At 40.4% G+C, this 25,952-nt stretch overlaps 1 protein-coding gene across 3 annotated transcripts in view; it reads left to right on the top strand.

The window, feature by feature from the left end:
- Positions 1–458: 458 nt before the first annotated feature.
- Positions 459–25,952, top strand: part of LOC124171909 — a 129,536-nt gene continuing 104,042 nt past the window's right edge. For all 3 annotated transcript variants that reach the window (XM_046551319.1, XM_046551318.1, XM_046551320.1), the window contains exons 1-2: positions 459–818; positions 25,848–25,927. In XM_046551319.1, coding sequence (XP_046407275.1) covers positions 25,859–25,927 — 69 coding nt within the window. In that variant the 5' untranslated portion in view covers positions 459–818; positions 25,848–25,858. The remainder of the gene's footprint in view (positions 819–25,847; positions 25,928–25,952) is intronic.

The raw sequence follows: 25,952 nt of genomic DNA, 5'->3' as shown, positions 1-25,952 counted from the left end.
ATGTCATAAATTAGCGTAAACTCATATTTGGACTTGTAAAGCCACTATCTTGGTCATTGTCTTGCCACTTGTGTTGACAATATATACCCATGCATGAGTTACTGTTCACTTGGCAGCTTTGGTTCCCAGCATTTTTCATTTACCCATCATCTCAGCTTTGGTACTTGGGGATTTCCCTTGATCAAGTGCAGTCGCATCTCCGTCCGCTTGTCTATGGGTACTGTCCACCAGGTACCTCTGACACAGATTGCAAGTTGATCCTTCTGGGAAAAAGCTCGCGGCAGCAGTGCTTCTCGGCCTTGCCTTCGGGAGGCGGGCGGCGGCAAGGGGGCGGCTCAGGTATGCGTGGCCAGGGGGCGGGGGGAGGCGGCGGCGGCTTGGGCGTCCGTGTTCTTGGAGGCGCTGGCTGCTGCCTTTCCCCTCCTTGCAAGCGTGACCCACGATCAGTCGCAAGGAGAGAGTGCGATCAGGAGGTTGGAAGCTGCTTCTTCTCCGATGAACGTCGCCCTGCAGTCAGTGCCGTGGTTACCTGTTCTGTGATAGGAGTAGTCGCTTTCTCTAAGGCGCTTCCCAAGGGCTCGACACAAAGATCCGCCCCGGACAGGTGAGTGCTTCAGTTTTCTGAGCACCTGACGGGGTGATTTCAACGCGAGGACTGATAACTTGGTGTGGGCTTCGTACCCATCGCAGGAGCGATACAGGTGTTCACGACTGAATATTCCTCTCGTCTCCATTGTTGCGAACTGTGGCCATTGTTGGAGCCATTGGTGCTCATATGAACGCTCATCGGGGGATATTTACGCCAATCTGACTAAACGGTAAGCTACCAACCTCTCTCCTGTTCTTTTTGTTGTTCCGTCATCATTGTTGACTAACCTCAGTTTGCGCTCTTGTCAGCTTATCGACTTCCCTCTACTCCAGCCTCCTAATAGTCCCATCTTTCATTTCATAGTGGTCTTTGGGTCTTTTTAGCAAGTGATGCGTCAAAACTTTTGTTTGTATTATATGAATTCAAGTTGGCTTTCATTTATTTTGCGTCGAGAAATTATAAAATATATATATTAGGAATGGCAAAGAATCCCATCATCGCTTTCTGGTGTTTACTGGAATATTTTTTTATATTTAAATAAATATGGGAATATATCACTCGTTCTCACGCACTCTCTCTGAAGTATCTCCTAGAACTCGTCATAAGCCTATTTTGCAGTGACTAAAAAACTTTTTTTAATTAGTTGTGATATTCAATTGCTTTGTTGCTTCGTAATTCTCGCTTGACTGAACGAGTACTGAAAAATGCATTGTTGAATGATTATAGCAAAACGCGGGGCTTGCTTACGCTTCGAGAATAACAATTGCGATAATAGAACAGATTCTGAGTGAAGCTGTCTACGGACTGGATGTGATTCACTCACTGTGACAAAGAAATTAATTTCCCGTCTTCGCGGGGTTATGTCAGCTAGCAGAAAACGGTGAGCTCATAGCTACGTTCGGCGCAGAGACTTCAACGCTCGCTCCATTGTTCTCTTCAGCCCATTTTCTCATCTCTCTAGAGATACCCACGCGAGAGGTATTCGGGGATTCATTTTTAAGGAATCGGCTGTATCCGTAGTTCTTTAATGTGCCTTTTTCCTGTTGCGTCTGGTTAAACACTAACACTGTCCCCTCGTAATTGCTACCGACGCTCACTTCGAATCCTGAAACGCTTGTTTTGTGGAGTATTTAGGTACCTTTGTAATACCTGTGGCATATTCTGATTTGTGTATTTATGATTCTGGAAAAGTCGAGGATATTTTAAATATCTGAGGAATTAGCCGTGGTAGATAAAAATTTAAGAAAATATTGTTTCGAATTTTGTAGGGCCTATTAAATGCAGTACTTTTTTCTACCCGTATGCTAATTTTTATCTAGTATTTGTCATAAGCGAATTTGTTCAACTTCAATTTTCTCGTTAGAGCGACTGACTGCTGTTAAGGAATGATATTCAATGGTCTTTAGCAGTGGTTGGTGACCGGGGAAAATCAATTTGGACCCCACTGCAGAATAAGCCATGGGTTTTAGGTCAGCGTTCTCTCTCGCACCTGACGGAAGCACCTGAAGGATGAAGTCATATCCTACCGGGAAACTGGATATGGCACTGGAAATAGCAGTGACATTTTGCAGGGTATCGCAGAAGCCATTCCGTCGTGAATTTGGGCGGAAGTTAGGAGCTACTAAAGATGATTTTGGGTTATAATTGCAGCAACTATTGCAGAGGTGCAGTAAAACCTTTCTCTGGCTTGTGGTTATGAATACGGAAGTTAACAACGAACTAGCATGCGTAAATAATTGTTAAGTAAAAGAAACAACTTTTAAAAGTAGAGTAACGGCATTATTATTTTTTAAATGTAATATCACCCACAATTAATGGTATCAGATCAATCGTCATTGGGATAATTTATTGACTGTGGGCGATTTTTTTGGTTCTACCTCAAGGGAAAAGTTGCCAGAGAATGTGTTGTCAATCAATTTCCTTGAAATCTCATATTTTTTCTCTGAGTTTCTATGCTTGAATTATCCTAGCTAATTATGCTATTTGTCATCTATAAACGATATTTATTTTGTGCTGCAAAAGGTATATAGCAGCTTTCAGAGCATTCATGATGCGGTTTTTATTTGTGATTTCACGAAATATTTCTTGCTTTTTTTTTCGAGAAATAAAGAATGACTGATTTAGCCTTTAAAAAAGTATGTGCTGTTGTTTTGTTGATGCACTGGTGTCCTGCAATGAGCCCTGTCAAATTTTTATTATTATTATTGTCGATTGCGTCAGAATAAGATAAAAATTAAAAAAAAGAGACCAGTATTTTTTTCCACTTTTCGATCCAACGCCGACTTCTCTAGCTATTTGCAACGAAATATCGACGGGCTTCCCCATTTCGCTGGTTAATTGATGACGTCACTGACTCTTTCCGAGTGACTCTCTGTTTCTCCTCAATTTCCTCGGCCTCGCGCACCCGTCTCGCGTGGTCCGTTGTCTTATACTCTGGTGAGTCATTATTTCCGTCAGGGATCGGGTCTCTCTGTTCGACTTTATGAACCAGAAAGTTAATGACGTCACTAAGTCATGAAAAGTGGTCGGCAACTTTGGCATATTTTTTTATTTTAAAGTAATGAGAAAATGGTTAAGTTAAGGAGACCTTTTTTCGTTGCAACTTATCTTACCCCTTCATTTACCGAATTCTTTTATTGAATTGCGATTGCGGGCATGAGTGAACTACCCGGTTGCATGCCATGGATACATGGGCGGAGTTTTGGGGGGCAGGGAAATCCTGCCCCCCCCCCCCCCCCACAAATTAAACTGTAATTTGTCCGAAAAAAGTACGAAACCTGTACGTTCATGTACAATGAAAACAAAAACGTTTAAATAAATTTTAGTCTTCGATGGTATTTAAAATATTGTTGTTTTTAGAGGTTAATTTAAACCCAGGAACACTTAGGGGCTATGGAATACTTTCCGTTTCACTGGGGGGTGTTCAAGAGCCCCAAAACCCTGGCAGGATTGCGGTCCCCTCACCCCCAACATAAAACTCTAAACCATGCATGGAAGGTGTTTATATGTGAGTCTTGATCATGAATTCGATTTCTTCATTTGCATCTGGTTGTTTACGTGGAGGATGTTGTAACCGCCTTATATTTTTAGGTCCCTTGCCGTCACCGTAATGCATTCAGATGAGTCAACTGGGACGTTCGTTAGCCATTCATTATTGCCATTTTTCTCCCAGGTTTCCCACACTGCCCGAAACTCTATAAATATTGACGCTTCCGTCTGAGATGTTGCGTTGCGCCACTAGTCGCGCACTGCTCTTACGTTTGCACGAGCGTTTGTTCGCTTCGAAGCCCGGAAGCGCAGGGGAGACTTTCCCAAACTAAGCACATGGGATGTGCCGATCGCTCATTGTTCGTCGGAAGGGCGGGCCTTCCGCAGATGCGTACTCGACACCACTCTTCCTGGTCGGAGGTGCGGAGGTGAATAACCCTCGTATGTTCGCCAAGTAGGGATGCAAATTATTCCACTGTCGGATCCTTTGAGGAATTCTATGGATCCCTGGAGTGACTGCGCGTGCGATGACCGAAAGGGGGCGCGCGCAGTGCTCAATTGGAAGGAAGGGTCGCTGTGGTCATAACAGCTGAATCTTTCTATTGAGTCGATGCACCGGTTTTGGTCAGATTATTTTATCTCTATTCTTAGTCATGAAATAATTGTTGATAGTAGAGTATCTTCATGTATTTTACATTAATGCAAAATAAACATTTTCACGTGTAATACTTAGCATAACTTCGGAATGTTTGTGGGTTTTGATCTCGCTGGAACTTCGATGTGCTACACATGATTGAATGCTTTTTAAAAATAGAGAAATTAATTAATTAACAGGTTTTAGGAATATGTAGGATTATCTAGGTGTTTGCATTTGAATTTGGGTGGCTAAAACTTTAAACTAAATCAAACTTCGTAAACTTGAAGTAATTTATCTAATTACTTGGGAGATCAGTGAACCACATATAGTTGAGGAGTTGTAGATATTTGTCCTGGTATGTCGCAAATGACAGCTATTTCTTTATATTAAGCATCCTTTGGATGTAAAAGTTGCTTGGCAGATTACAGAGATTGAATACAGTCTCATTAATTGCAATTAAAATATTATCTTTGTCTGTTTAAGTTATTTTTTTTCATTAGTATTCCATCATAAATCCAACTAATAATAACTATCTTTTATTTTTTTATTTCATTTTACATAATATGTTGCCATAATTATGCATATCCTTATTATAGCTCTCCGTCATTTCTTCATTGTGATATCGGAGTAATGATTCCCTATTTCGTTTTTTAACTAGATAATTTGGCAGCTTCATCGCTAATTACGCGGATTTTGGTTGTTTTGGCAGTACACTGTCGACATTTTCTTGAAATGCTGTAATAAATGTCGTAATAACTTGGTGATCCATCTTACAATGTTACGGGGACTCGCATTGTGTTTCGACCATCCATCCTCATCCATCTTCAACTGACCTGTCCTCATGAGAAATCATCCGCTCCTAATTTGATTACCACGTGCGTGGATTCAAACTTAAAAATGGCCTCGTTTATTATTTCATTTTACTCCGCTGATTGCTTTACGTTTACCACGTAGTTGATTCAGATTTTTGTGGTTTCTGTAGGACTTCACTGTGATTTCCAACCCTGAAAGTCTCTTAAATTTTGCTAATGACTAGTGATTGAATCATTCGGGACCTTTTACTGCCATCGCGCCATTGTCTTATGCGACACACCGGAAGCAGACTTGTAAGGGGTTCATATCCCGGAAACGCCTGACCGTTGACTTGAGTACGTGAATCCACATAACTCTTCCAACGCACGCCGATAGAGGCAACCGAATCTGCACCTCTTTTAGTATCATTCATGAGTTTACAGTTAGACAACCCCACTAATAACGTTTTCGGTTAAGGCGTAGTGGGCCGTTGAACTTGTCGAATTCCTTCATCGCTCACCCAGTCGTCTTACGACGCGTCGCGACGTTCCGTAGCGGTTAAATTTCACCTTCCGGCCATACAAAACCGTTCCAACTATTCTTATTCTCTTGAAGACCGTTTTGTGTACCCGTGACGTCTCCCTCCTTGGGCAAAAGATAAGAATTTAAGAATATTGGGTGGTAATGAGACATATACGTGTGTACGAAAATTCGTGCTGAGTTCTTTCGAGGCCGAATCCTCTAAAATATTTTCGGACCTGTTTTCTAAGAACTGCTATGCACGTGCTTGAATGAAGTAATAATTTGGTGATACACTATAGCATGGCATAGATTCACACTCTATGTTTCTACTACTTCATCCATCTTCAGCTGATCTCTCCTCCTGAGAAATCACCAGCTACTTTTTTGATTATCGCGTACGTGGATTTAAATTGAAAAATGGCATCGTTTATTACAAGATTATGTGTATTATGCGTGACTTAAACCCTCTAACTGCTTAATCAAAATTTTCTATGTTTTTCTTTCACTATATTTTACCAATGTTTTATGCCAATAAGTCATTGTTTATAGCGGAGTCCCTTAATGTATTTTACAATCACGCAAAATAAACGCGGCTGCATTACCTCCGAATGTTCGTGAGTTTATTTCACTGGAACTTCGATGTGCTTCACGTTAATGAATGCGTTTTAGAATACCGTGATGAACAGTTAGCAGGATTTTTAAAAATCGATCTCATGTAAAGCCTTCAGTAACAACTATATCCCAAAGTCTACCCGCTTTTTGGAGAGTTGCGTTTCTCGTGTGGTTTTCTTGCTACCTAACTGTGAAAAGCTTGTAATAATATAAACAGAGAACGATGTTTGGAAAAGCTTAATTGGAAGAGTGCGGAGGTGTCTGATCAGTTATACCTTTTAGTTTGGGTTGCATTTTCAAGTCAAAATCTCACCCGTCAAAGATAACAAGAATGTTTTCGGCCTCTCCACTTGATGTCTAATTTTTAATTTAGGGCTCCCAGTAAGGGTGATTCATGAAAGCTCAACCACGATAAGAATATAAGTCCTTAGTCTTGGTGTGTCAATATGCTTCCCCTCCGGATTAGATCATCGGGAATTTTGCGGGTTGTAGGCCAGGTATGGTCCCTTATTTTAGCCAACGTTTCGACACAGAAACGACGTAGAGTGTCGTCTTATGAAAGCAAGTCGGATTTGACGATGACGCTGGGGTTGAGAGCTAAAACTTTTTATAAATTGCAACCGTACCCGGCGCACCACCCGAAAAACAGATGATCAGTGTGCACTATATATCCCTCTAAACTGATACTATCGTCATAATTTCCTAGGCTTTCATTGAATTATCTTTCCTTTCTTATTCATTCGTGGACCGAAATAATTTATATTTGAAATTTACGTTATCGTTGATAACTTAAAAGACCTAAATTTACGTTAATATGTGGTATCTCGAAAATCTCTTGAAAATGAAGGGTAGATATTCAAAATTTTTGGTGGGGTTTTAAGGGAGTGAATTGATTTCTTAAGAAGTAGAGATGTGCATGGTGAATTATCAGTCCATACCTCCATTTCTTTCTCACCTCCATTTAAAGGTTATGTTTCAAAATATATATGTAATAATAGCCATGATGAGAATGGAAGAAGTCAAGTGAATTTATAAAGTATCCCTAGAAGGAGAGCAGGTTTCTTGACTGCGAACTGATGCTCGGCATCCAAGTAGAACACGCTATGAATCCAATTCCCCTTATTCCTGCCCTCACGTACCTTGATGGTGGAATTTTTCCCTTACCCTCCTCACTTCCCAAGACCTAGAGATGCAATCGAGGTCACACCAATGTCTTGCTTGAGATGGATGGAAATAGTCATACGCGGATATGTACCCGAGTCCCCAAGTCAGCACGTCGCCAATCGTGGGCGAGGTTCCAGCTGCCGTTACCTGTCGCCCGCGGCGGCAGAAGATCGCGCGCTGTAGCGCACAGTTTGATTGACCTGACGTATTCGGCCTTAATAAATACTGATTTGATGTAAAAATTGGATGGTAAACTGCTCATGTCATTTTTTGTCCCAATATTAATTTCAATTATTTTGGCAGTTGAAGTAAATTCACGGGCTAAGCGTAAGTGCTTTGTGTTTTGAATTGAAAGTGTTTTGAATCACGTAGGTATGGTGGTATTGAAAGAAAAACTACATCACGCAATTATTTACAGTTTATATGTGAATATAGTATTATTTTCATTACATATCATGCCATTAGGTGTTTCCTTTCGTTTTTAATGTAAATTATTCGTAAATTTTCGCTATGTCGGTCGCATGAGATCCTTAGTTTTGACTGCTACCCACAAGTTTATCCTGATTTTAAATAATTAAACGCAAAATTTCGTTGTATTTTTTCGACTCGTTATAAGCATAGAATATTCGATCGCACGTTGAAATACCAAATATTGCAGCCAGTGATTGATGGGGAATATTTTCGTGGGCTAAGGGACCTCGTCTATTGAGAGAAATACCTGCTCTCATCCGGATTCTTGCATAGTTTCCTATTTAGCGTTTCTTGGTGAAACACTGGGCCATATTTTGTATTTTTCTCGCTTGAAATCCAGTATGAAAGGTTGTGGTGCCTAATGATTGACTCTGTTATATACAGCAAGTGGAAAAATGTGAATTATAGGCCTGGATATTATTACGCATGCATTTAATGAATGTTGTTTTACAATGCCCTCGTAAATAAGTGAAACTTGTTTCTCTCATCAATATCCATTATGATAACGAGGTTCGTAAAATATTTGTGTCTAGCCTGCATTTTAACCTCTAAATTTGTTTTATGTCGGCAGGAAACGTATTTCTTCCACCGATTGACCCTTATTCCCTTCCCTGACTTATTGACCCTTGATAGGCTTTTATACCCTTGTATTTGATCCCCCTTCATTCTCGACGTCGTGAAATCGAACGGGAATGGTGAACAAATTTGATGAATGGATGGACATTAATTTTCGTATTCATTTTTAATAAACCTCAATGAGGCGATTGGAGTACACCTGTAATCCGATTTTCCAAATTACAGTCATTTTACTAATATATTATTTTGGAAGATTTTGGTTTGGTTCCCTTAGATTCTACTTATAGGCATTTAGGGAAAGACTTTTTGGTTGAATAATTTCAATTAAGAAGCGTCACTTTTTCTTTTTCTATTTTATTTTTTCGTTGTAATCAGTCTCATTGGGCCTTCTGTGTTTTTGCATTATCTATCCAATTCTTCATCCTTTCGAATGTCTTATCCCGCATGATATTTGCGTTTTCTTTCCTTGCATTTCAGTGAAAAACCGCCGATATAAGGTAGAAAACTTACCAATTACTTTTATTAAAAAATTTATTGTCCAAATTTGTTTCGTTCTCATTTAAAAATATTATTATGGCGGAATGCAGTGTCAGCAATTAACTGAAAAAATTATTGTGTACTCCAGAGACTGCAGTTATGGCCTATTGAGACTGTCCAAGGCTTTAAAAAAAGACCTCCACACCCACGATTATTAGCCCCAGTCACGTGAATGTGTGAAAAGCGTTTGCGTAGAAGCTTTTGCGTTTCTGGAAAAGCGGAAAAAAACGTATCGTTACTCATGAAATAGCGACTGCTCGCGGCTAAGATGAGGATGAGTTGGTGTGGTGATCGAAAGGCATCGTTCATCTCACGAATGACCTCATCTTCAGTCGTCATCGACTCGGTTACAGTTGTGTCCGTACGTACGCGTATGAGTAAGCTCCTTTTTTGTGTGTTATTCGGTAGCCCAGACCAAATCTCTTGAATAATTTGCCCCTAGGTACAAATTGTTGCAGGTATAGTTGGCTTGCAGTGTACCATGTACAGTGTATACGTTAACTACCTCACTTGGAATTTTCCCTTCTACATTTGAACCCTTGAAGTACTATTATCCTTCAAGAGGACAGATATCCGTGCGCAGAGTGAAGTATTATATTATTATTACTGTTGAAATATATAATTTTTTTATTTCTGTGGTGTTTTTTCGCGTAAAATGTGGTGGAATCGGGTAAAGTTCATTGAATGTATTATTAATTTCCAAGGAATAGTTTCATTTCTTTCACAAGGCGTTTCGTTGCACTGTCAAATCCTTATTCCAGTAACAATTTGGTAACTATTTTTTTTATAGATGCTGCGATTCGTTTTACTCCGAGCATAATTGCTTCATGTAGATGCAGATTTCATTTTCTCCTTCTACACTCAATGGTTCTCCATATGATGATCCTTCGTGTCATCTTGCTATTCCTCAATATGTCCTCCTGTAAGATCTATTCTCCCCTAATTCTATCTATCAATTTCAGCTCTTCTCATTCGAGCGCTTTCTCCAGCTTACGAGAACTTGTGGAGACCGCATCATGGCGGGTGGGCAAGGGCGGGCCTTTTTCCATTATTTGGGTTCCGAGCGTTGAGGGCTCTCCCACTGCCATGCAGGAAAGGGTCGGACCCAAAGAATAGGAAGGACCCTGGCCGCATCCCTCCCCTCAGCCTGCCTTTCAGCCCATCTTTCTTGCCTGTGCTCTCGCCAAAACCCCTTTCTCCGAATGTGTTCAGTCTGCGATTGCGATTCGTTTTGGATTTTTGGATAGTTTCGCTGTGTTTTGGGGTCGTGGGGGAGTGTCCCTCTCGAGCGTCCTCTCTCACAGCCCCAGACGGCTCATCGAGCGTGTAGACGTTCGTTCGATAAATGTAGCTGGTCTTCGTGTTTCATAGAAGTGGAAGTCGATCGGTGTTTTTGCTGGCGGAGAATTTTTGCACTCACGAATTTCATGTAGTGGAAGCTCCTGCTATTTATAGAATTGTGTAAATTTGGTATTCAGTTTATTCGGGTGGCATGTGTCAGACAAATTCATCATCATTATGAATTTGATTGTCGCTAATTATTCCCGTAGCGGTCCACAGATTGGCTAGTTTGATCTAATAGGTGTTTTAAGACTATTGATACCGTTACGCGGTAATTTAAACACTAGGATATGAGGATTTTTAGTGGGAAACATAAACGGTGAAGCTTGAATCTTTTTCTCAGTTAAGCAAAATGAATACGGAACATCTTAAGCATCTAAACCGGCTCCTTTGAGTGATAGTTTCAAAAAATCTTCAATGATTTTGCCAATTATTTACGTTTAGACCATTAGCGAACGTGATATCTCACCAGCGGGCATTTTAGGAAATTTGACGGCAATTCAAAGAAAAGCCATTTCTGTCCCGCCTTAGTGATGAATGGTTTGGGCGCGGTGTATATTTTTTTATTCCTGGCCATAAAACAAGATTTGTGTGGAGAGAAATCAGCGTCTCGCGGAAGAAGTTGGTCCATCTGCTTTCTCTCTGACCCAACATCCGCGCCTCTGTTCCACTCCGTTTGCCGCCGGAAGGCGCTGGATTCAGGGAAACGTCGGATCCATTGGCCGCCGTGCATTCAACCTGTGTCATGACTCAACTCTCGCGTCGTGGCGCATGTGTGTCTGTCGTTGGAAAGGAATGCTCGAGCCGCACCCAATTCCACGCTCGTTCCTTCTCTCCCGGCCTCGCCACTTGCTCTCTCGACGGTGCCATTGGTGAGGTGCACTCGGCGGCTGTTGTTTGGCTCTAAAGGCACGCTCTGGAGAGGAGTGAGATATGGGCGAGATGGGGCGCAAATGGTCGGGAACGCCTGGTTCATCCGTAAGGTTGAGGCGCGGGGAAGCGTGGAGTGGTTGGAAAGATACGATCCAATCGAGTCTCATCTGTTCGGAATGGCTCTGTTTGACTGAGGATAAAATTGGTAATGCCATTGCAGTCAGGTGCGATGTGCAAAAATTATGAGACGGGAGAAGAGGTGGGCGTTTTGGTCGGTCGAAGCAAATGCGAGGACGAGGTAAAGGATAGGTTAACGGATGTTGGACAATATTTATGGGTGTTGTCGTGCGATCTCTTAATATACTTTTTCTCTGGCTCTGTTGAGAATGAAACCTGGGTAAAGCGTGAATGCGATCAGGAATGGCGTGCGTAAATCGTGATTATGTGTACATTTTGGAATCGGCGAGACAGCATGAGGCGAAGATGAGGCGAAGGATAATTTACGGGTGTGCGGCTGTATGAACACCAAGGTTACTCACACAATGCTTCAACCCATAGTTGGATGGAATAGCTCTCATCGTTGTGAGCCAAAGGGGTGTGAATTTCGCACTTTGAGGGTCCGTTCGTCGTACCGCGAGGATTATTCAGGATGTCCCAAAGCATTGCCTCGGATTTGAGCGTGAAACCCGTCGATCGAGGTCTAACTCAATTCGCTGAACGCATTTTAGGATTGGATTTTCTCGTTTCTTCTTATCGTATCTCCATTAGGTCTTTCATGGGCGCCTCTTTCGCTTCAGAATATGCTCAGTGAAAGGCCTCTTCTCAATCGTGTTCATCTATGTTAATTAATACAGTCCAGCGCACTCATTACACCTTTCTACAAATACCGAAAGGAGCCTTTGATGCATTTTTGTACTTGCTGAATCTTCCGTTTAGGCTTCCTCCTCACTATGTGAACTGTTAGAAGACTATTTCTCTAATTTTGCGCGCTAATTCTGCCTCTTAACAAGTCGTAGGAGTGCCATTTTAGTTTCTTATCTTGCCATAGTATTCATGAGTGTCATTATGGTGCATTTTTTTGCGCTGCCTCATCCGTTGACTCTATTAAACATCTGCCATACTTTGAAATTGATACTTAAATCTTACGCTTTAATTATATTTTGCATAATCTATTGGGTTTTCTTAAATTAATCTCATTCACTTCATAGTTTTATGAATCCCATTCTTTGAATTTTTCGCTTGCAGCTAATAATGTCTGGTCCAGGGTAATTGTCCTCTGATTGCAATATTTATTACGTAATCCATGAAATTTATCTAGCTGACCTCTCAAGAAATGCTATTTATGTATCTGATTATATGTTATGTCGAGATCATCTATTTCGCATGAAGTTTTCACTGATAGCTTAATCCGTTCATATTCATTACTCTATTATTCCAAAACATTTTTGCATAAAGTACATCAATTTTATCTAGCTAAACTTGCTATACATATAAGAGAATTCATACTGCACATGAGAAGTAAATAATCTCATTCTCTTGTTTCAAACGTTAAACAGATGTGTACACTCCTCTGTCGTGTCAAATTCAACTTTTCAGAAGCTTGAGGAGAGCCCATTGCGTAACTTACGCAGTGATTGGTGAGGAATTCAGTGACGGATGGTTCTCTTTCGAGGCATCGTCAGTTTGTCTCACAATGGGTTGAGTGGCTGCAGCCGAAATGTGGGAGAGGGATCGGAGTCCTAAAGAGTTGGAGAAGAAGTGAAAGCGCTTCTCGCTCCGGGCACTGCTTTGAGGTGATTTTGGCGACTTTCTCTCCGTTCGCCTTTAGCGGAGAGCACACGATTTCCTCTTTGGCAATTCTCTTTCCGAGGGGCGGGGGAGGTTAAGCTGAGACATTTGACGCTCCTCTCCGACGTCTGAGGAACCGATCACATCCGTCGTTCCGGAACGTAAAAAAATATTTTAGAACCAGGCAATTATGATGTATTTAAGTGTTTCCCCATTCTTAAAAGACCTGCCCGTTCCTGCATGTTCTATCACGCGTGGCTCGTCAATCGCCTTTTGCGTATTCCCGCAGACATGCCTTTGGGGCATACAAATCAGGATTTCCTTAATATTTTATCCGCGGATGACTTCACTGCCATGAAAATTATAGGAACTTTCGCGTATTTTTCACTCTCCCTTTCGCGGAGATTTAAAGGTTTTCTCGATTTATAATAGAATTGATGTGTGCAGAAAGTTTTTAATGTGCGTTTGTTTTGCCTTAAGATAACTCTCCAAATTTAATCGCCAGTAGCGTTTAAAAGAATAGACAAGGCGTGGAAAGATTTTTTTTGAAGGGACTGGATGCATCTACTTCGAGAATCTATGAATGTGTTTTCTTCATGAATTCCTCCTTCTTTCACCTATCCCACTGAAGTATATGAGCAAAGCCGTGACTTTATTCAGATACATTTCATTTGACTGTCTTGCTCGATGGAGTGCTGAAATGGCAATTAATTTTCTGGATGAAGACATTATCGACTATTAGCGATCTTTTGCTTTTCATATTTTATTTTACATTTGCAGATCAGCTCATTTCCGACTTTCATATTAGCTGTGATAATGTTGCATCATTAAATTTATTACAAAATTATTTATAATACGGCAGATCAATATGACTTAAGTCTCGAACATTCGTTTACCAGTGGGAGGGCTTGGGTGCCCGTGCCCGTTAGGTCACCTTCTTCTCTTGATTTCATTTACCGTTTCCTGAGAGTAAAACGGAATGTATGACAGATCATATATTCCGTTCTACCTCAGGAAATAATATTTATGCATGCAGCAAGTAGACTTCTTCTCCTTTGCCTGAATTCAGGACGGAATATTTATATAAATATTATGTATGAATGAGTCAAATTTTGCCTGTAGCTAAAGACGAGGAGCGAGTCGTCGGGTGTTGCTTGTCGCAGAACTTTATTGCTCACCATTCTCGATTGAAGTCAGTGTTTTTTGCATTAATGGAATGTCGATGCCACCGTCATTCCGTACTCTGCCTACGATATTACCCCGTAATTCGTTCCTCTGTGACGACAACTACAACTGCAGGTGTATATGGGATGAGGGTGTCCACCTTGCACTCAGCAGCCGAGAGACATACTCCATGGGGAATGCGCTTTGAGTGGAAGTGCGGGTATTTTTTTCTCTGGGAGATCTCTTCGAAGAATTCAGTCGGTATGTACTGGTTGACTCAGCGATGGTGAAGGGAAAGGTCCTAAAATAATCCATGAATAAATAAGAATGATTCAACTTTTGCCGGGGTAATATTTTGTCTTTTCATTTAAAACATTCTTTTCCCTTATTAACTGCCCAGATAATTTTTCATGCCTAGGCTCGATAGTCAATTTTGATTAGCTATTCCCGATGAGAGGGCTTGTAGCATTGAGTGGGGTGGGCGTGTTAAATGTCGTGTCAGATGGAAGAATTTAGGGGAGGGGGAGGAAGAAGAGAATAAAATTTATAGATAAAATGAAAGGGAGTAGGAATTCATGTGAACCGAATGGGGAAGTCCAATTTGGGAGTATAGACAGGCCGGGGTATTTCGAAAAAATATCCATGTAAGCCCACCTTTTACGGAATACTACTTACAAAATTATAATGATTGATTGCCCAAACTTCTTGTTTTGAGGTCATCAATGGTAGAGCTTGGATATGGAATCAAGGTATTGGTGATGACGAATCTGTTGCCAGAAAAAAGTATTAGACTTTTTTCATGCATGTTTTCGTGTTGTTGTTTCCGGTGACCGCATTAATCCGTTCCAATACTTTGAATAGCCATTTAATCATATTTTTGCTATTATTGGCGCTCGGATCCGTCAGAATTCGACAAAGTTATATAGTTATATCGTATCATTGTGGGATCAGTGCAAATTACACCAAATTAACCGCAATAGGAAAGGCTTTTTTGTTGTGTTAGTCTCCCGCACTGACATAAATGTTAATCTGCCTAAACGCCATATTTTTTGCCAGCATCGGCTCGCAAGCTTCCAAAATTGCGTCATAATAGCGGACTACTCTCCCGAATCCAGCCAAACATTTCTATATGTTAATAAATCATGTTTTTAGCTGTTTTCCTACTAGGCGTTGTTTTTTAACTTTTCCGAACTACCCAAGCGCCTTTTTTACAGAATCGCGAGAGTTTCCGATGTTCTTGTCCATGAATACGGTAAAGTCGACCGAAGACAAATCATAATATATTTATCTTATATTTGACACCATGATTTTTCTGTAATATATTCCCAGCCACAGCCTTCATCTCGAATAGTATCCCAAACTACATGAGCGTATTGCGAAGGGCGAATATGCTGATGTTTTTTGAAATGAAAGGATTAAAATATGAGTTTTAAATATGAACCCATCGAAAAGCGAATCGAGAAAAAGGATATAGACTTGGAAGGTGAATGAGGAACGTTTTCTGCCTTCAAGAGGAAATGAGGTGGGAGGAGAAAAATATCTCGAAAGAGTTTATAGAAGCTTGAAAGGCCTGTGATGTTATGGTGGGGATGGGTATGAGGGAGTTCTTTTAGGACTGGAGAAGTTTCCTTTCGTTGGTGGCTGTCGGAGGGATGCCTGCGCAGTTTAAAATCGAATTCAAATGCCTGGGTATCTCTTGGTGGAATTGGTGGACGCCCCATGGAATACCCCATCCCGCAGTGGAATTCCTAGCCATCTCATTCCCTTTTTACCAGGTGTGACGTTCCGTGTTATTTTCCTTTCTTTTTTTTGCTTCGAGACGGGATGGAGCCCAGCCTCTTGCCACCACCGCAATCCCTCCCACAACAGGTAGGGAAGGTAAGAAGCGTTTTGTGCTCATCCGACCCTAGGCCTCCTCCGCTGCGAGGCCTGCCGCGGTGGTGCTATGTGGGCGCCCGTCTTGGAGCGAGTCTAGTGCTTCCAGCGTTGCCAGATTGCCCGCCGAAAAACCTGCGGATCCATCCGTCCTTTTCCACTTCACGTACTTCATTTCTCAGCGCGTTCCCTCGCCAAGGCGTCCGCCTATTATGAACCGTTGCAATTATCTTCATGGGAAGCTATCTCCTTCCATGATCCTCATCCCCTTCCCAAGAGCAGACGCAACTCGTGAGAAAATCGGAACGAAAGTAAGACTTTTTTCCCATCTTCTCGCCGTCATGAATTATCGCAGAGGACGATAGTATTTGGATTGCCTAACCGATCCCACTTTCCAGAGAATGTGCGCACCCCTCGGCTTGAATTTCTGTTCTCAGTCCCGTGGCAAACGAGTGGATTCAGGAAATTGAACCCCACTCCACCTTGACCACCAGCAAGGCCATATTTTTGGCCAGTTTTTTTCGTTCGCTATGCTGGGGCTCTGAAAAATGCCAATAAGATTAACGTCGTCTTTCTTCCGTGAAATTATCTCGGCCATTGACTTCTTTTTTCCATCATTTCAATGTGGGGACCAATATTTCCTGAAGGAATCGATAAATATACATTTTTAATGTCTTCGAACCGATAAATGCATAAATTTTGAAATCGTTTCAAATTTTTGTCGGAAGAGACGGAGAGATATTTGAGGATCGATGAGTTAGACATGTTCTTTATTTTGTGTTTTTGGGTTAAGTTAGCCTATAGTTTCATTTCTTTCGCAAGGCGATTCGTTGTACAGTGAAGTCCTTATGCCAGTAACAAGTTGGTAACTATTTTTTTACTGATGCTGCGATCTTTTTTACTCCTAGTATAGCTTCTCTTACCTCACTCCGATGCAGATTTTATTTTCTGCTTCTTCACTCAATGGTTCTCCATGTGATGATCCTTCGTGTCATATCGCTCTTCTTCAATACGTCCTTCTGTAAGATCTCTTCTCCGTTAATTCTTTTTACCACTTTCAGCTTTTCTCATTCCAGTTTGAGAGAATTTGGCGAGGCCGCATCATGGAGGGAAGGGTAGAATAGAATGTAACAGGCTTAATAGACGTTGTTTGATAAATCTAAAATTAAACTTCGAAAGTGATTGATGATATTTTACTTATATCAAAGTTAAGTTTTTACATTGTAATGATGTCACCTCCGGAGTATAGTAGATCTAAAATATATTTAGACAGGACTTCATAGTGATGTATAAATTTCTGTTTTTGAGGAAGTCGTCGTCATTTTCTCCATTTCCTTGAAGCGCCTATAGTTATGAAATTTGAGGATCAAATTCCCGCGGTCTAGAACAAAGCAAGCGGAAAGAGACTGTAATTAAAGTGCCCTTGAATGTAAATGTCCCTCTTCAATGTCATTTTTGCGATGATGTTATCGTTCTTGAATAAGTGTCGCTGGTTGCGTGAGACACTGTATACGGGAACCCTTAATGTGAGGAATGGCTCTAATGATATGGCTGCACTCCTGCTCTGCTGATATCAACTGTTCATATTAAATGTTGTTGACATTTATTTCGCCAGAGCTATTAATTCTCTTTGTTTATTTGGGTGCAGCGTAGTCTTGATTTTTCGACTTTTCATGTGCCGACCGCACACGTTACTCAAGTATGAGAACGTTAAAATGTGTGATATCCAAGTTTTCATTTTATGCTGAGGTGGTTGTTTGTTACTTTAAATATCTAATTTGTATAGTGTCAATGGATTTATTTTCATTCGATCAGAAATCTTCTGTGCGATTTTCCAGTTCCAAATTTATGAATATAGGTACGAAATGTGTGGAAATGCTTCCTTCGATGTGATTTTTATCATTTAAGGAAGCATCAATTCCCATTGCACCAAATGGTTGTTCTCTAAAATGTATTTATTTACTTTTAGAGTTAATTCATATGACCTGACTTAATTTATGGTAGTGTTTAGATAGACAAACTATCTTAAAATTCACCTGCGAAAAAACGATGCGGAATGAATCTTAATGCGTGCCTTTTGGTGGTTCAAGTCCCCCATTGGTACCCTGGCACCCGTTAGTATTTAAAAGTTAAGCAATTGGATATTGCTAAAACTTTTGCTACTCGCATTGCGGCCGGAGATGTACTTTTATATTCCTTCATATCATATCTTCGTGTCTCTCTCATTGATTGAGGGTGTCGACCTTCCGTGGGTATAATATTCGCATCATGTACTGTGTTCCTTTAAGATTACATTGAAAAATTGATTTTGTGATACTTGGTCGGCAAACTTCTTTCTCCTTTGGGAGTCGAGCGCGCCTTTTTGCGTTTGCGGCTGTGAAGGACTCATCATAACGATCAACCTCTCATTGAGCTGGTTGTACCATAGGAATGAACTCGTGGATACACGGTCCAGTTTTCGATTTCTGTAATTGTTTTGACGAATTTCAGCTGAGAATATTTTCTACGAGCTCCTGGTGCGATACACCGAATGCTCTGAAAATCTAAAGGCTACACCATGCATTTGCGCTAAATGGAATGCTGGCAAATATCGATGAACTAGGTACATTAATTGCGTCATTCGTGTCATACTCCATGATTTTTATCGGCATTGCAGGCAGCCTCGCTCGCTACTATGATGTGGTATGCATTGAATCACAGCTTGTGAAGCTTTACAAATGTGCCTTTTTAGGCCATCTAGGGAGGCGTGGTAAGGTCATCGCTCGAGGGTCGGGTCGATTTGTTTTCAAGCCGCGTTCTCGTCCTATCCATCTCGTTTGCTCCACGTCGCTCGCCGTGTCCCTATGGTCCACGTGAAGCGCCTCTCCTCTTTCCAGCCTGGTGAGGCGTGGTGAGTGGCACTCCCTGGTCTTGGTGCCAGCGATTTTTCGGCTAGCATCCCGGGCACACATCGGCCACCTCCCGATATTTACGAAACAAACGGCGTCGTTTGAGCTCTGTAGAGAATTTTAAGAGGTTCTGTCGTGACTGAAGTAATCGAAACAAGTACTTTTCGTATACTTTGTTCAATAAAATTTGGCCTCACTGCATTCACCTCATATCCGTTGATGGTTAAAGTTCCTTAAAGATTGTATAGAATGTGGGCAAATCCATGCTCACATTTTTAAACAACTTTGAAACCTACTAAAACGGTCACCTCCGTTAGCGGCCAATTTTCCCTGGAACCGATCGAGTTTCTCAGTATAAGCAATGTGAATTCCACCTCTTTTCAGCGGCCACCTCTTATCAGAGGCCACATCCTTCAACGGCCGGCGGCCATATTCTTCTCGGCCAACGGCCAGATCGACTAGCGATCAACCACCCCCGACCTGTGCTTTAAGTAAATACTTTGCTACATCTTTTTGGGATGCCTCTCTTCTGATTTAGAAGCTATAAAGTGCATCTTATGATGGTTCCAAATGGTTCGAATTTAAAGAAAACACGTCCGCCCATCCACGACCAGTATCGCTCCACCCACATCCCTAGGGATGGCCTTAATGTATAGAATTATATTTTAGAAATTTTAGCAAATCGTGTCATTTATTAATAGTACATGTTAGTATTATTTATTCCCGAAAACCGAGCACGTCTCACCTCCATTCAGCGGTCATTTCCGTGGCGGGTCACTTCTCTTCATACCCGCTCGGTGACAGGTTTCATTGTGATACTTTCGCAAACTGGCAATCTCAAATAATGAAACTAACGTGATTTGAAAGCCAGTATTTATCTTCGAATTAATCAAAAAGTAGTGAGACGAAGTGTCATGTTTAATTTTTGTCATGATTGCAGCCGAATGACAAACTTAACATCAGTTTTTGTCTCAACCGAATCCGTATTTATGTTTTAGTTGAAGTCGGCATATTTCATATGCTTGGACAAGCATCGCCAAAAGACTCTTTTTTTAATCCGGACTTTCCAGTGCCTATTCTAGAAAAGAAAGCATGGAAAGCTGGATTTTTGTATATATTCGAAGTACTCTTAAAAGGGCACATTTTCATGGGAGTTACTTATTCTTGGTGGAAACTATTAAAATTCTCTGTGGAGCTGCTGCCAATTGGATTGAGGAATTTTTCCCTTTCAAAGCGGGGACTTGTTTCAAAGGTGTCCTGGCTTCGTCATTCGTGCGCCGCTCCCCCCTGGAACGCAGCCAATGTGACCCCGGAATCGGAGTCTCGTTCGTCCTTCGGCCAGCCGTCAACGGATATCCTTTCTCCCGTGGCTATGGGAGTCGGCCGAAGGCACACCTTTGCCATCCACTGCTGCCTGCCTTCCTTCAATCATATGATGCTACTTTACCATCGCATTCTACCTGATGAATTTTCTATTTGAACTCTTTCTTGCAGCCAAGTATTCGTGATCAATCTGCATCGTAAATTTTTCATTCATCAAACAAATTTGTTCCGTAATTGCTAGTATGTGTTTTATGCGACCAAGTAATTTCTAATGAAGAATTTGGTACTGCTTAAGTAAATTATTTAGTTTGTTTAGTGCTGTGTCTAATCAGGCCTAATTAGTTCGAAGCTTTAGCCTGAAGATGTACTTCTCCGAAATTGTTATTTCGCCTATTGTGGACTCGTACATCAGAGTAAGAAAGAGGGAGAAATATTTAATGGCAAGTTTCCTAGGTTGAGAATCCGTATTAAAATGAAATAAAGCTTTTTAAGAGTACATATTTTAGTAATGCATTGTGTAGAATATATTCCTGATTATGCAATTATTCAATGGAAATAAATACCTTACGCCTCTTTTGGACAAACTGTTTGAATATATGTTTTTAATGCAACTATGCTGATTTGATTGGAGTAGCTTCCTTCAACGCCTAGTAAAACCTATCAGTCATATCAGTGATTAAGTAGTCCTCGGCTGCGTAATGCATAGTTCAATTGCCTGCAGCATGGCGAGGTCTCCTCTAGTTCTTGCTGTATCTGTTTCTAAGAATCTTCTTGGATGGGTGGCATTGGCCGTGTGAATGAGTGCGAGTGGACACTAGTTAGCTCTTTACTTCTACCTTTCCCGATACTGAATGGGAACTAAACACAATAGTGCTACTTTCTTCATTATTCGCAATAGTTAAGGCAACTTGGCTTGCAATAGTGTCTAGCCACGTTTAAGTCACGCAAATTAATTTAATCACTTTTGATTTCCTTCTACATTCCATTATTTATGTCAAACGTAAAGGTAAATAACGTAGGTAGGTTTCACCGTTGAAAATATATTATGATCATTTTTACCCAAATTCTACTTGAGCGCTTTATGACGGTCTGGCACAACGAGGTGATGTGGTCTTTATTCTATAAAAATCAAGAAATAAATTTTTACTATGAAATTCCGTTTTTACCTAAGACGCGATGGACTTGCCTTGGAGGGAAATGTTCTCAGTAGAATTATAACGACCCGGAAAATCCGTGGAACCAAAAATCGTGGATGAGAAGTGCCGATTGGCTGGAGAAGGCACATCCACTATTTTTTTTTCAGGCTTCAGGCTGAAATTTTTCATTTTTGGGTGATTGAGTATCAATATGATCAGTAAAGTACGCAGTTCCGCACGTTGCTAATGTGCGTAAGAAAATGTACTACCGCAATACTCAGCCCATATTATCTGGAGCTGAATTCAAAATAAAAATAATTTTAATTACTTGGGTGAAGGCATGGTAGTTTAACATGTTAAATTTAGGATATTATTTAATGTACTCATATTTTCAATTTTCCGAAAGGTGGGATTTTTCTTACGTCTGAATTTCCCGCGTAACATTTATCATGCAATGTGCAAAATTTTCCTCGAATAACTGCTCGTAGATAAATATGAGTTAGGCTTGGTAATACCCGTAGATGTGTTTTACGCCCATAATATTGTGGTTATACATTTATTTAAGCGCCCAGCTTTATGTGGAGCTGATTATTTTATTCATCTCTGCAGTTCTCACTGTCAATAGTTACGTTTATACGCGAATATCATTCAATCTAATGACATTATTTACCAGTAATAAGACATAATTTACCAGTTTTTCTTCCGTTGGATTTTTAGGATTGGCATTTAGAATGCCTGTCACGCTGCACCCTTGGGTTGCATGAAGATAGCTACTCGAAGTACGTCCATTAATGTCAGCCATTTGGTGTACGCGTTGGTTCATAATTCATGCATTGTAACATTCTCTCAGACCACCAAGCAATAGAATGGTCAGTTGATTCCTTGTGGTCTGTGCCATGATTTTTTATACGAAATTTAACTGCGTGGAAGAATGTGGTCAAATCTAAAATCTTGTGTCTAAAGAATGTCTAATAAAAGTGTGGTGAAGCTCTCTGGGTATGAGTTCAGCGTGTCCTTGCAAATTTTCTACTGCAAAAAAATTGCTACTTTTAGTATAAATTTAAAAATAAGCCGTATTACGTCCCAAAAACAATATTCACAAAAATTGCAAGATATCATGCAAAAGTAGGGAGCTTTAGAGTGTCCCCAAGAAAGATTTCTTTTTAGGCTACCTTTTCAGAATTTATGGCTGCTTATTTTTTATGGGAATAATTGAGTACTTTAAATAAAAAATTTACGGCACCTTTTAATATGGATGAAACAAGAATACTGTCATTTGAGGAATTTATTTTTAATATTGGTCTTGGATTTTATATTCTATGGTATCAAGTGAAATACCTCAAGTCCCATATGCAGGAAACATCTTTTTAAGAAGAAATTTTTGATTTAATTGGATGCAGATATAATTTCTTATTCCTGTGGTCTTAGTTATACGGAGGAGTGTAAATAATTGTTGTTGTAAATTCTATCGCGAATTTTATTACCCTTTCGATATCAGTTGCAAAGTGAAATTGGTTTCATATGCCACGGAAAAACTATGTTCTTCCTAAGTGCGAGTTAGTTGTCCTATTTCCATTGTTTGGTATCAAGGTCTTATTTATTTAGTGACAGATTCTTATCCAAAAAAATTTGATGATTTTTTTTAAATAAATAGTGGTGTGCATTTAGTCTACCGATGAACTGTTTCACTGCATGTATTGAGGGCAGCCCTCTGCGAACGTATTGATGTCGTTTCATTTTCAATTAAGTCAAATGGCATTGAAATAGTCTTTCTGTCTCAAGAAACAGCTTTCATTTAAGTTAAAATGATCGGCTGGCTATCACCCTCGCTGTTTCTCCGATACTATTTCTATAATGGCTTAGGCAAAGTGCATTTGATAATGGAAATGTTTCCCAGGCTGGGGAGTCGCTATCCACGTCAAATCCCCCACCGCAGCTATTATAGTTCTTGCAAAGCTATAATTACAGATGCGGTTTAGTGGTTACCATTTATTTACTCTTTCAAAAAGTACAGGGGAATAGCAATATTAACTGCGAAAGGCACATAGTGTATTTTCATGAGTTAGGACTAATGATATTACATAACGAATATCCTTCCTTCAACAACGCGCGGATGTTACAATTAGGTGAAAGAGTTAATATTATTTGCGGTATACTCGGTAATGTTTTTATTTCTGCCTGATTTCTCTTGTCTGCGACTTTCACATATGGTGCATACGGGTGATGTTGCTTGCAGTGAAATGAAGAGAGACGTAGGTTGGGCATTTGGGCTGTGTCGGAATATGACGCGAGAGTGGTGGGCATAAGCGAAGGAGGTCTACATGTGGTGGGGTAGGTGCCCACGACGATGGGACAGTTTCGAAGGACACCGCGAAGTTCGAAGGACACGGCGAAATTCACTGGTGGGCGTAGCGAGACTTGCTGGTAGAACAGAATGAGCAGTGCGTGCGAGAACAGGAGGAGAAAAAGTGAAGATTATGTTGGTTGCCAAAAGCCACCCGGTGTCGTGAAAGGATAGAAAAGTCAGGGATTCCTAGCTCTATACTCTTCACTTGTCAGGACTATTTATAAATGTATTTGAAAAATAATTTCAATTGGTATTACTATGCAGATGAGGAAGCAACTTTTACGGGAAAGATTCTGTGTTGGCGTGAAATCGCAACTTCATATGTTGATGGTGTGAAGTGACTTAAAGGCGTGAACCTTACACCCAAGCTCAATTTTCTTAAGTACATCTCAAGCTTTCGTGATGGTATGCGGAGAACGTGATTTTTGCCGCTGTCCAGCGAAGCGGTAGTTAGGAATTTCACTTTGGGCTAAGTGATTATAAATTCCTAGTGTAGTTTGACGCTTATGTACCCTCAATATGAAAGACTAGCTTTATGAAGAAACTTTGTAGTGAGAGTAGTTAGAGCATTCATCTTATATTATGTGCCGGGAACATTTATATTATGTGCCGTATAACAATTGTTATTCCTTCAATTTTAACTATTATTTACGTATCTTATGCGAAACACTATGCACTAAACATACTTGTTGGGGTCTTGACCAAAATATTAATGTAATTAAGTCCTCATTTGCTTGTAAAGATATATAATTTCAGTCATTCCTCCGCCGCTCTGGGATACGTTGCATGATGACGTGATGCTGTCACGTTCCTGTACTTAGTGTCTGTGAGGGAAATCTTCGAGTGATTTCCGTACGCAATTACCTACCGGGGAAAAGAGAATTCATTGGGACATACGGGCAGCTGTGACCTGCGCGAATAAGAGAGCGTAGCCTTTCACTTCCGTTTTTCCCCAATGAAATGAAGGGATAAAACTGTTTTTGAAATGGAAGTTATGAAACCAATGATAACTAAGCGTCAAGACTATAATCTCGTGAGGTGTGTGCTTTCGGTTGTGTCGGGAGTACCGTTTTTTAAGCTCTGACCGTCGCATCGTTATAATTCTGGTTCGATGCCCTTTTGAAGGCGGTACAGTTATTCCTTTAGCGACGGAGGAAGTAGGCGAAATTTTAATGACTTTGGAGCTCGTCTTTTGAGTGTTTATGAGGCTGTGCAAACTAGCCAGTCCTAAGAGGGGCTATAGGATTTACGATAATTGGGCTGAAAGACCAAAGACTGACTGACTTTCCTGAGACATAAATAGAAAAATTTATTCATTGCCGTATAATTTTATTAACTTCATTGTCTCTTTTTTCTTTTCATGAGATTTGTTTTAATAAAATGAATTCTCAAAGTTCATTGGGATGAGTTAATTGAAATGAGTGAGGAATGGCTATATTTTTTAAACGTTTGTATTCACTGAATTAAAACTATATAACTCGAGCTATGTTTATTCTTCATGATGTCGTGGGAGTCATAATTCCAGATGGTAACTCTGCTTTAAATTATTGGTATCTAAAGTCGTTAATACCAACTAAAAGATCGCTGTGTACTGCAGATGGGCGGAATACCGCTTAGTTTTTAACTGACATCTGGATACAATTCATGTTTATTTAGTAGATATGTTGTGAACATGGCCGTGTACAACTTTTACTCTGACGCGTATTAGTCTTCGTTTAACTGAGTCTTTGATCCATCATTATAATTCATTTTGTGTCAACTAGTCTGAAATATTGTGGGATGTAGAATTTGGTAGTCTGCCATATTTACTGATAACCCTTATGTTTCTGTCATGCTTTTTCTTTTCACATATTATTACCTTAAATGATTTCATACCCACAGTTCTAATTGATATATTTTATTTACTAATCTGTTTTTATTTGTTCGCTGTTTTGAATATTTTCCCCTGCGATGGTAATTTATGAGTGGTTGCTTAATTTTGCCCTGTCTTTCTCGTCCATAATAACATTTTTGTAAAGATCCACCGCAATACAAAGTGAGTTGATTAATTAAAGGTTTTCACCTCATTTACTTTGAGCGTATGGTCTTCACTATAACGGTGGCTCTCCTCAGCTCGAAAACCCTCGTGTGAGAAATTGTTTGCGAGCTTGCTTGATGCTGTCACTTATGTTTAATTCTTATGCTATTTACTGCCGGTTTAATGAAGTGCTTTTTTTCTTTTCAGCTTCCGACACAATGTTGATACGACTGCTTACGTTACTTTTATTCATCGCTTTACCGGGATTCCAGGTTTCATTGGGAGAGGTGAGTTCGCCATGCATGCCATGAT

This window comes from Ischnura elegans, chromosome X (assembly GCF_921293095.1).
Source record: "Ischnura elegans chromosome X, ioIscEleg1.1, whole genome shotgun sequence".
In the NCBI taxonomy this organism is placed as follows: domain Eukaryota; kingdom Metazoa; phylum Arthropoda; class Insecta; order Odonata; family Coenagrionidae; genus Ischnura; species Ischnura elegans.
This window is presented reverse-complemented; position numbering and strand designations above follow the sequence as displayed.